The 12,372-nt window shown below is 41.1% G+C and overlaps 1 protein-coding gene across 2 annotated transcripts in view; it reads left to right on the forward strand.

Annotated features, from left to right (window-relative positions):
• Positions 1-12,372, forward strand: part of SYNDIG1 (synapse differentiation inducing 1) — a 355,181-nt gene that overhangs the window by 319,775 nt on the left and 23,034 nt on the right. The window contains exon 4 of one of the 2 annotated variants that reach the window (XM_069768972.1): positions 5,525-5,630. The exons of the other annotated variant lie outside the window; for it this stretch is intronic. Coding sequence (XP_069625073.1) covers positions 5,525-5,596 — 72 coding nt within the window. The 3' untranslated portion in view covers positions 5,597-5,630. The remainder of the gene's footprint in view (positions 1-5,524; positions 5,631-12,372) is intronic. 2 annotated transcript variants of the gene reach the window in all.

Raw genomic sequence — 12,372 nt, forward strand, 5'->3', positions numbered from 1 at the left:
CGACCTCAGCGTGGTTGAGGATGCTTTCCCATAAATGCTGTGCCGCTGTCACATTACATGGCATAGCACAGCCAATTATGGAGTAATATAGCCTGAATGAAGGCAGAAGCAATAAATCCAGCAGTAGTTTTGTGGTGATTTTGGATAATGAGAGGATGTCACAGCTCACAACTTAGCAATATATATAGAGAGAGAGCCATAAAACATTAAAGAACCTGTGTAAGCGTACAGCTGTGAAGAAGATTAGTGTGTCAGGAAAAAACAATAATGCAGATTTTATTGGTAGGGAGAAAGAAATAGGGGACCTTAAGGTGTCATACTTATCTTGTAGGGCTATTGATAGTTCTTAGAATGAATGTCTGTAGTCGCTCAATGTTTCCCCTGAATTCTCCTAGGACCACCCAGATTTCTCAATAGAAGAAAATTGAGAAAGGAGTGCAGGAGTTTAATCTGCTAGTGAGCTCAAGTATGCGAATTGCACACATGCGCTATATGACCAAAGAGGGCATTACCAGTGTGAGACATGTAATGACTGACAGTTGGCTCTCCTGATCTACATGTCTGACACTGGTAATACCCCCTTTTTAAAAAAAGAAGAAAAAAAAACATCTCTGGAGGCAGATTTTCAGGGGGATCAGTGTCTGGCCTATAGATCTTAACAGCTCATTTACATATTTTTAAAAATGTGGATTTCTCGAGAATATGACAACTGTTTGCAATATACTGTGATGCGTATGTGTTCTAACCATGACAATAGAGTATGTATGTGGGAAACAGCTAACATAGAAAAAACTCAGAAAAAATACATACCATGAGATACGGCCTTCCCAAAACCCTGTCTGATGACAAATGCACACTTAGCAGGATACAGCAGGCCTCCACTGATAAAGGCTAGGAGCGGCACAGGTGCAAACTAGTTGATAAAAACAGCCACCCCAACCAAACATTGCAGGGGTTGGCTGCCTAGCAGAAAAAATGCACATTGATATAACTCACATAGGACGCCAGTCACACTGATAGGTGTGGTGCACAGTGTCTGGTATGCAACCTATTAATGACGCCCCTTGTATTAACAGGCAGGCTGCGCAGCACTAAAACATGCAGCACACAGGGCAACCAAGGGAGCTACCAAAGTTGAGAAGTGGGGAATGAACTGGCGATCGTAATTAATGAACCCCATAAAGTGCTGCACCGCTTTAAGGGAGTGGGGTTCCAGCCAGTCCATCACAGCCTGTAGCTTGGCAGGATCCATAGCCAATCCCTGGGCAGAGATGATATAGCCAAGGAAAGGCAAGGACTCCTGCTCAAACCCACACTTCTCCAACTTGGCATAGAGAGAGTTAGCCCACATGAGGTCGAAGACCTTGCAAACATCTCTAAGGTGGGAGTTTATATCTGGAGACTAGATGAGAATATCATCCAGATAAACTACGACCGAGGTGGAAAGCATATCCTGGAAGATGTTGTTTACAAAGTATTGGAAAACAGCTGGGGCATTACAGAACCCGAAGGGCATCACCAGATATTGATTGTGCCCATCCCTGGTGTTAAAAGCCATCTTCCATTCGTCCCCCTCACAGATGCGAATCAGGTTGTAAGCACCCCACAGATCTAATTTAGTAAATACTCTTGCTCCTCGTAGCCTATCAAAAAGCTCAGATATCAGGGGTAGTGGGTACTTATTCTTAACGATGATGGCGTTAAGACCCCTGTAGTCTATGCATGGACACATTTCTCCACTTTTCTTCTGTACGAAGAAGAACCCAGCCCCTGCAGGTGACACTGACTTCCTAATGAATTCTCTTGCCAGATTCTCTTGGATATACTGTGCCATTGACTCTGTCTCCAGGAGAGACAACGGATAGACTCGACCCTGGGGAGGCTCAGCACCAGGAAAGAGGTCAATAGGACAGTCATAGGGGCGGTGAGGCGGGAGGGTCTCCGCAGCCCTTTTGGAGAACACATCAGCATGGGGCTAATATTGCTTGGGGATAGATGATAAATCTGTACCTCAGTAGTAGCAACCTGAAAGCTTTCCCTCTGACATCTACCCCCACAAGATTCACTCCATCCTAAAATTCTGCCTGTGGACCACTCGATATGAGGAGAGTGATACCGTAGTCAAGGGATTCCTAACAGAAACTCATCAATTCCCTCAGGAATGATGAGCAGAGATATAATCTCCTGATGAGATGGCGACAAGGACAGAGTGAAAGGGATGGTCTGGTGTGTTATCTGTGAGGGCAGTGTCAACCCATTCACCACTCGTACAGTCACTGGTTGAGCTAGCATTACCAGGGGTATTGCGTGAAGTTGGGCGACGGCAGAAGACATAAAATTGCCCTCTGCCCCAGAATCCACAAAGAGCTCTACCGAGTGAGTGAATGAGCCTATTGTAATTGTCCCCTTCAAGGACAATTTGGAGGCAAACGTCGCCGTGTCTAGTGTACCTCCACCTACTACCACTAGATGCTGACATTTCCTCAACTGCTGGGAACATCTGGTGGCAAGATGTCCTGACTGCTAGCAAACATGACAATCCTTGAGTGCACGAGCGGTCTGGGACTTAGATGCCGCTCGTGACATTTCCATGGCCTCATGTGACTCAGGAGCCTGGACTGGAGATTCCAAAGGTTTGGCAAATGTAGGAGCCAGCCGAAACCTCTGCCTACACTGGGCTCGCTCTAACCTCTGCTCGTGAAAACGGAGGTCAAGATGAGTGGACATTGCTATTAACTCCTCCAGTGTGGCGGGAATCTCCCTAGTGACCAGGGCGTCCTTCACATGGTCAGCCAGCCCCATCCAAAATATCGGAATAAGGGCTTTATCCGACCACTCCAGCTCAGATGCTAGGGTGCGAAAGTGGACAGCAAAATGGCTGACCAAGGACGAGCCCTGAGTCAATGCCAACAGTTGGAGTGCCGTATCATGGGTGACACGAGGTCCTAAAAAGACCTGTTTCAGATTGCTCAGGAACAACAAAGCTCTCTGCACCACATGATCGCCACGCTCCTTCAGCGGCATAGCCCACTCCAACGCACAATAAACCCCGCCTTAGCCCATTCTGTGGGGAAACGAGAGTCCAGAAGCTCGAGATTATAGAGTATTATATAATAGTAGAGTAGTATAGAGCACTGACTCACAAAATCCCTACAAAACTTACTATCATCAGAAACTTTTTCTGGCAGCAGGAGGCGAGATAGAGTTGGAACAGGGGTGGCAGTGGACAAGATTGCTGCAGCCACGCTAGCAGCCTGAACAGCAACTGCGGTTACATCCACAGCTGAGGTTGGGCACTCGAGAGCCGCCAACCTACCCTCCAACTGCTGGATGTACCGCAAGGATTGCTGTTTGTCCGTCATTACTAGCCAGCGACTAACCCTGTCGCTATTGTAATGTTAGGGCTGGTGGAACACACCAAATTATAAGAGAAATGGTATAGGTGCGTTTGCAGCCCGGGGTCCACCGTGCAGAGATGGAACCTGCTGCTAAGTAATGATGGACTATATGGTGGTACAATGTGGATACCCACATGGGTTAACTTCACCCAGTGTGAAGGAAGCAAACCCTGTTGTGTCACAGGATTAGAGTACGTTCAGGCCACTTGTGCTCGACACCGCAACTGGGGTGTCAGAGTAACTGAAAATATAATGTAAATGCACAAGAGTGCGTGCTGTGCCGCTCTGGCGGACGCCACTAACCACCCAGACTTGGGATAGGAAAGCACTCTAATAGCTCACGGCACCGCACTGGCGATCACAGCAATTAGACGCTGTTAAGTGTGTTTAATGCTGATAGCTCAGCTGAGCGCTAGATAGCAGAAATCCACCTTACGAGAGCAGTCATACACAGGGGAGGGGATGTTTAAAGAATGACTTGCACTCATCAACACACACACGTTTTCAAATGAACACTAGCACATGGCCGAGCGGCCATGCAAAACTTTTATAGCGGAAGTGGTACAAGACCTTCCGGACGGACCAATAGAAGCCACACCAGGACCTGAACATGTGACCCCCGACCTCCAATGGGAGGTCGTCCCGTGGGTATGCTCAGTATGGGAAAAGCAGGACTTAGTCCCAGAAAGACCTGCTCGCTGCTGAACATTGCTGGCTACAAGAACAGAGCCTGGAAGGGCAGTAGTAACCAGTCATCCAGTATCAGCCTGAGTTAGACGCTGGGACCAACGTCTCTACTGAGCAGACTCCACTGCAGCTGGAGAAGAATGGGAGACTGCAGCGGAGATGGTTTGAGATTCCCCCTGTGCAGAAGCGGGAACTCGACACCTAACACCAGCCTTGCTAAAGCAGACAGTGAGAGGCTGGTATTCTGAGGCTGGTAAGGGACTCCCCAGCATAAAAATAGCAGCCCGGAGCTGCCCAAAAAAGGCACACCTATTAGATGTGCCAATTCTGGAGCTTTGCCCTGCTCCTCCATCTTTCCCTGTAGTGGTAGCAAGTGGGGATCATATTTGTGGGGTTGATGTCACTTTTGTATTGTCTGGTGACATCAAGCCCACGGATTAGTAATGGAAAAGCGTCGATAAATTGATTTGTAAATAAAGACACAGCAAGTATAAAGTCTTTTATTTGAAACAAAGCACCCTTTTCCTTTTATTATTTAAAAATAGCAAACGCAGTTATACTCACATAACGCCCATTCCATTGAATCCCTCATCTTCTGTAAGAAAATAAAAATAAAAAACAACAATATCCCTCACCTGTCCTAAATTCTGTCCCACACTGTAATCCATGTCTAGGGATAAATGGTTTTCAACCTGAATGGTGCAACTGATGAATGAGCTGCTGCAAGCAGCAGCAGTGAGCAGTGGTGACCTCATCGAGGTTACCTCTGGTCATTGAGGCTGCGTTCCCAGCCAGGCTGAACTATGGTGACCTCTGTCTGGTGAGAGATGAGTTCACCACAGTTCAAATTCACGCAGTCAAATTCTCCCAGTTAACTCATTTGCCGCTCTGTCATACACATGACAGCGCAACAAACACCCAATGTTCAGGGGGCAAAACCTGAACAGTAACACGGACTTCATGGTGAAGTCCGTGTTCAGAGTCCTGGTGAAGTCCATGTTCGCCCATCTCTACTTGTAAGGCTTCATGACTCCTGTGGTGGTGCTGCAATAAAAAGGAACACTTTTTACCACATTCTACCTGAGATTACAGCTGATTGCCGAAAGTCTCAGCTGCCGGACAACATGTGATCAGCGTGCTTTTCAGTGGATCTTTCAATGAAAAAAAAAAAGGAAATACACACTGGGGGATTGCCATTCCTCAGGTTTAAAGGCCGTTCACCAGTGTTCTTCAAGAATTTCATCAATGCAAATTGTAAAATGACTGTAATTTTTTGTCTAAAAGTAAACTATGATGTAATGCAAATGTAACAATGAAAATGATATTGCATTCAGTTAATCATAGTGGAATGTGATGTGAATGTAACAACTGCTAAGTGATTGTTCTATTATTAATATGTAACTCCCACATGCATTTTCTTTTTCTTTTCTGTCTTCCAGAAAGAAGATGGATCGGCAGAAAAAATGCTTTTACTGAAACAAGAAAAAGAAAATAACTTATTGATTGTGTAGAGCTAGCTCTGTTCATGATCAATGGGACTGCATGGTGGGATTTTGTTAATTATCCTAATGTGCGCATGACTTTTTTGTTTAGCTTTGAATTGGGCCGTGATGTAAAAAGTGGTCAGTTGCGATTGTAAATGAAATCACAGTCTCAGAATAGTGTTCTTTCATAGACGTGTGCATCAACATCGACAAAAGACAATGGCAGAATGCTCACATGTAAACCATATGCTCTGTTCTAATGTGGATTGTACGGGTATAGATACTAGTATGGTGTTTCACTGTACATAATTCAATAATATTCAATATGGCATTACCTTTACTGAGTCATGTGAATGTCAAACCATTTTTCAAAAGATACACCAGTATCGATGATGTGTAATACATAGAGTACCACTAGTCACATGCACATAGTAAGTGTTGGCCATTTTATTAGCTTATTCAATATTCCAGTACCAGAGGCACGTAAAATCTAATACAGTATATGTCTAGAATCACCAATGCAGTGTAAATTGGGTTACTTTGAAGGCTTTTTTTACATACTCTTTGGGATCCAACCAACAAAATGACCGTCACTGCTTATGATTTAGGTTTGGTACTTTTTTTAACCAAGGAATAATGCTGTAAATATGACGCTTCCATTTTCTACATGATGTAAAGTTTCATATTAGTTATGTACAGTTGCACCTAAACTCAGAAAAACTGACTGTAGATACGAAAAATAAACTTGCTTTAAGGAGTAGGACATTTTAAAAATGAGGCAAAACCTGAACGTCCAGTAGTCCTTACACTTTTAATTAAAAATTTATATTGTCATGTAGATGGAAATAAGCTAAAATTGACTGTTAGAGACCATCATAATGCCTACTGAAGTGGGTTCAGATCAATATTAGGGCTTGTGCAGATGACTGTATTTTCGGTCCGAGTGTGATCCGACAAGATATGAGATTGGATCAACACCAATGTTATTCTATAGGACCGTGTACATGTCCGATTTTTACAGCATGCAGAAATAGCTGCATGCATGATTTGCATGTAATATTTGGATTGCACTCAGCCATGCAAGTCAATGGAAAACATTGGACTGCAATTGGATGACATCCAAATGTGGTGCGATTTTAACAGACCGACAGAATGGAGAAAATGGAGAAAAGTTCCATCTTCTCCACATTCGAGAAAATCCGATCATACTATGTTCACATTCTGATCGGAGTGTGATAGACATAATTTTAGTTTGATCGTAACCTTATGATCTGAAGACGCCAAAATAGTTGTGCTGCATTCTGGAGAGCTAGATCCCATTAAATTTAGAGTAATAAGTGTTTAGCCAGCTGTAGAATGTCTTTTCCAATGGAGGACCTAGCACACCAATGCATTACATGGACAACCCATTAAGAAGTTGTCCCAAAACTCCAACTTATCATCTGTCCAAAGAATACATAAAAAATGTGTGAACACTGGAGTTCCTGCCACTGAGACCCCTATGATCATTACTATCATATGTACCCTTTATGAGCAGAGTTGCAATTGTGTTGTGCCGGCAACAGCGGAGGGCTCTACTTGCTAATTTTTGGCAGTCCAATAAAACATACATAGATTGGCAGTGCACATGGACAACCCTTTTGATTTTCAGTTACCAATCATTATATATTTCTTGAGAAAAGACTATAAAATAGATTTAATTCATATTTAGGCTTTAATTTCTAGAAACAGATACATTCTGTCTCTGTCCTATTGGGATTTGTTGTACACTTGTCTATTCGGTAGCATCTGTTTACAGAAGTCAGAAATAAGTCTATCAAAAACTGTAATACATTGCTGTTATAAATGTCAACATAATGTTGACATAAAATTGAATGACATTTTATTAAATTGGCTCAAGACTTGTGTGAATGCAATCAGCATTATCCTTCTTACCAAAAAGCTGCAGGCTATAACTTCTGAAGGCTCCGCACTCTCAATGAACTGTTGGTCCATTCTATACGATTTGTAAACTCAAAAGATATGAATGACTATATGAAATGTGAATAAAATGATTTGTCATCTACCCCATTGTACTGCTTCATTAATTTGTTGCTTGTGTTGTTCTTTGCCTGAAATCTGAAATATATGACCTGCACTGAAATATAAGTATAGCAAAAGTGCCAAAAAATGGTAAAAAATGCAACCAAAATGTTTTAAATACACTCAAATCACAAAAATATAGGGTCAAAACTCTATCACAATAAGTAAAGAAAAAGAAGTGAGGCATAGCCTCAGCCAGCTCACCGACAACCACAGGTGCGCGGAACTTCATCCTGACTTGACGTGCAGCAGATATCCAAATGAAGAAAAAAGAGAGTAGTTCCAGCTCTTTTAAATTTCAAAGTCTTTATTTCCAAGTTAAAATTCCATCATGACCTTTAGATCCTTGTACATAGTAGACATGTATACAGCGGAGAACAGAGTACAAGCAACGCGTTTCGATCTCTCAAGATCTTTTTCACAGCTGGAACTACCCTCTTTTTTCTTTGTTCAAAACTCTATCTACTACTTTATCAGTATTTTGTTACTTTACCTTAGCTGGTTCAATATAGCAAGAATAAATTACACTGGAATTAGTTGACCTGATTTTTTGTGTCTCCTATATATATGGCATAATTGTATTTTAGGTCATAAATATAAATGGGAGAATGTATTCAAATGAAATAGAATCTTATTCAAATTTTACAAAAATCTGCATTCTGAATAATATGATTTTTTTTGCAGTTCACTAAGCGCAAACTGAGCATAATGGCAGCCAGCTGCCACAATCATTTTGCTAAACAGTAGATGGCTGTCAAAAGTTTAAAAAGAAAACAGAGATCCTTGATCATCCAGCCACTCCTGTTTCTTTCTTCCTGTTGCCTGGTCCTCTGCTCTTCTGTCATGTTACCTGGTGTTCACACTAGGTTGGGGCTTCTGGCAGTGAGCTGGTACCAGGGTTCACTACACACGATCCAGTTCCTACTTGTGGCTGGAAGCCCCAGGCTATGGCGAATACCTGGTCAAAAATTCAATGCAACAGAGGCATGGAGGACCATACATTACATCGCTGTGTGGTCGCTGGAGAGCTGTCACACAGACAGCTCTCCAGCGACCAACTATGCGAAGTCCCCTGGTAACCAGGGTAAACATCGGGTTACTAAGCGCAGGGCCGCGTTTAGTAACCCGATGTTTACCCTGGTTACCAGTGCTAATGTAAAAAAAACAAACACTACATACTTACATTCCGGTGTCTGTCCCCCGTTGCTGTGCTTTCCTGCACTGACTGTGAGCGCCGGCTGGCCATAAAGCACAGCGGTGATGTCACCGCTGTAATCTGCTTTACGGCTGGCCGGCGCTGACAGTGCAGGGAAGCAGAACGCCGAGGGATGCGACAGACACCGGAATGTAAGTAAGTATGAAGTGTTTTTTTTTTTCATTTACATTGGTAACCAGGGCAAACATTGGGTTACTAAGCGCGGCCCTGCGCTTAGTAACCCGATGTTTACCCTGGTTACCAGGGAAGACATCGCTGAATCGGCATCACACACGCCGATTCAGCGAGGTCTGTGGGAGATCCAGCGACGAAATAAAGTTCTGGCCTTTCTGCTCCGACCAACGATGTCACAGCAGGATCCAGATCGCTGCTGTGTGTCAAACACAACGATATCGCTAGTCAGGATGCTGCAACGTCACGGATCGCTAGCGATATCGTTGTGAAGTTGGTCAGTGTGAAGACTTCACAGCTCATGTTCCCTGTCTTGCTCACAGCTGGAATCCCTGGCCCAGAATAAACACTGTGCTGGAAATGTGATGACATTATAAAGGATCATACAGTGGGCAGGGGGCAGTGGGATTGGCTTTAAAGTTGAGCAGTGAGGTGAGTATAATTATTTTTTTATATCTTACATTTATTATGCTCTGGGGTCTGAATAATAAGGGACATTAAATTAATGCAGAATAACTTCATTGGAAATTGAATTTCTCAGTAAAATCCACATCAACAGGTTAATTCAAATTTTGCCAAATCCACTCATCTCGAGAGACAGAGATACGTTTAGGGGTCACAAAATGTAAATATAGTTTATTTCATTATCAAGATGACAAAGTTTGTTTTTGACAATTTCAGGAAAATATTGTATTAAAAAAGTAGCATCCTTTTCTAAGTTTATTCTTTATGTCAATTCACATTGGTGTATTTAGTTTAGCGGTAAAGTTGTATACCGGATATATGTTTTCATATTCTATAGAATCTATTTATATTAAAGAATTATGTTTTTTTGTGGGTTGAAAAATAGTTTTACATGTAATAATTTATTTAGTAAATTGTCTTCATTTGTACAAACTCTAGATATGTTTTACTTACAAATTCAAGGTAAAAAGGTTGAGCATTAATTCTTAAAGAGTTGTCCAGGGTTTCCAAAAATTGCACTACACCCGTCAAAAGATTATTTTTGCATTACAGATCATTCACTTCAATAGAGCTGTGATACCTGGCACAACCCATGATCAGGTGTGACAAAATTCAAGGATTTTATCTATCACTTAAATTTTAGATTTCAACATACATGAGTGTAATCAAAATGACAAGGGTACACATGAACGTATCTAAGGAAAGCCCCATTCTCATGAGTTTCAGTTTGTTGTGGTGCACCACCACATTATGGGTGTCAGGTCCGAGCATTCCTACATGAACAGTTAACATGCAGATGCCTGATTTTAATTGGATATTCGGATCGCACCGAGTCTATGGAAAACAAACGTTATCTGAGTGCAGTCTGATCTCCATGGACTGACAGACTTGAGAAGATTTTTTTTTCCTTCATCTTCTCTTTTGCTTCTTTTTACTGTTATAATTTAGTTTTTTTTGTTTCCATTTTTTTTTTGTATTTGTTTATTTGCTGGAAGTCCTCTATTAAGTATTAGGACATTTATAGGGTCACCACTGACAAAACGTAGCGGTCATAGCAGTGATCTATCTTAAAAGAAACTCTAGGCAAGACAATTCTGTTGCGAAAATACTCGAGAGTAGAAGAAAAAAAACAAGTCCACACAGACTTTTCCTAAAAATCCAGCCCTGTAATACTCAAAAGTGCAGTTACAGTATTATTCTCATCTCATCAAATGCAGAATTCCCCGTCTTTACTAATTTAGATATGGCAAGTCTGGTTAGCGTATAATTATAAAGCGGACTAGATTTCATGCTCAGAAATCCAAGAAATATTGACAGATTTTGGCTTATTTTTTTATATAGCACCATCAACTTCCAATCACAATATTAATTGAACACAGTATAACAATTACAAATCTCAGTGAGGAACAGGAAAGAGGTACAGTAAATTGACAAATGTTTCCAACATACTGTAGATAGGAGTTCTGACTTTATTAGCTTTTAATCTCTAAAGAATATGAAGTAGACACAAGAGGTCAAGGAAATGGGTAAGAAGTTCTAGACATCTCTGTTGGAGGCAGTGCTGGATTGTCAATTAGGTTTAGGGACTTTATTTTCCATGCTTGTTCGCATTGGTAAATTTTCGTCATGTGCTTGAAGTTTTCGAAGTCTACAGAATATCAGTCAAAATAAAGGCGGGCATTCCATCAGAGAATTGATATCTTAGGCAAGTAGGGGGTTTATGTGTACATGGTATATATGTGTTCTCTGAGAATGATGAAAAATGTAATCAAGATTTGTAGCTGGATGGAAAAAATAGCCAATTATGGCCAGTAGTAAGTAACTAGTGCTATTCCAAAGATTTGATTTTAGAGAGGTTGTCTGAGTTACTGCATTTAAAGGGATTCTCCAGGCATATAACCATATCCATGGAATAGGTCATATCATCAGATAATTCAGCGGTGGTTAACTGTGACACAGCGGTGACCGAATCCAAAGATAACCCAACAGGACAGCTCTGTTCAATGTGCAACAGCTGACGAGAACTGCAGATCAGCTCCTATTCTCTTAAATAGGAACATATCTGCAGTGCCCGGCAGCAACTGCTACACATTGAATGGAGCTGTGTAACTACTGATCAGTAGGGGAGCCAAGTGTTTACCTAAAATATGATATGAGCTTAAGCTTTGCATTTATTTATTTGCTTACTGGCAATTATTTCCTTAGTTTAAGTGTTTTTTATTATTATCTTGAGCTTACCACTTAATTATTTTTTAATATGACTTAAAGGTTATTCTAAGACTTTTAAGTCAAATATACACATTGATAATAAAATATTATGTAATATAAAGGCAGGTTTTAACATTTACCTTACAGAAAATATTATGTTTTCACAAAGCAGCAGCTTAAATGACCTTATTGTCACCAGTGGCTTTTGTATCACAGAATTTGATTATATTACTTGAGAAGTAATAGGAAATGTTCTCAGTGCTATAATGCTAATGGAATATTTAATGCAGTCTTTTAAGTGCCTCAGTCACCTCTACACTGCATGATTTTGTCCTATGTGACAGAGAATTATTTATTTATAATGCATTTTAGCATGAACTCGGCATCGGTAGGGATTCTTTTTAGCATCATTGCCATCCTGATTAAAGAATTTTAAGCCATTTCTAATCATTAATATGCATGATGTGTTATTTTTTATATCTTGGCTTTTCCTTGACACTTGACATCAATTCTCAAACAGTAAAATTATATTTTAAAGAAATCTTGACTTACGGGCAGAGTTCTAGATTTTCATGGCGATATCCAAGCTATTGATTTACTGTAAATTGAAAATGAATGGAACAAAATCAGCGGAAAATATATTCACTTATTTTTGCTAGGG

The sequence above is a fragment of the Ranitomeya imitator genome, chromosome 5 (genome assembly GCF_032444005.1).
Source record: "Ranitomeya imitator isolate aRanImi1 chromosome 5, aRanImi1.pri, whole genome shotgun sequence".
NCBI lineage: Eukaryota > Metazoa > Chordata > Amphibia > Anura > Dendrobatidae > Ranitomeya > Ranitomeya imitator.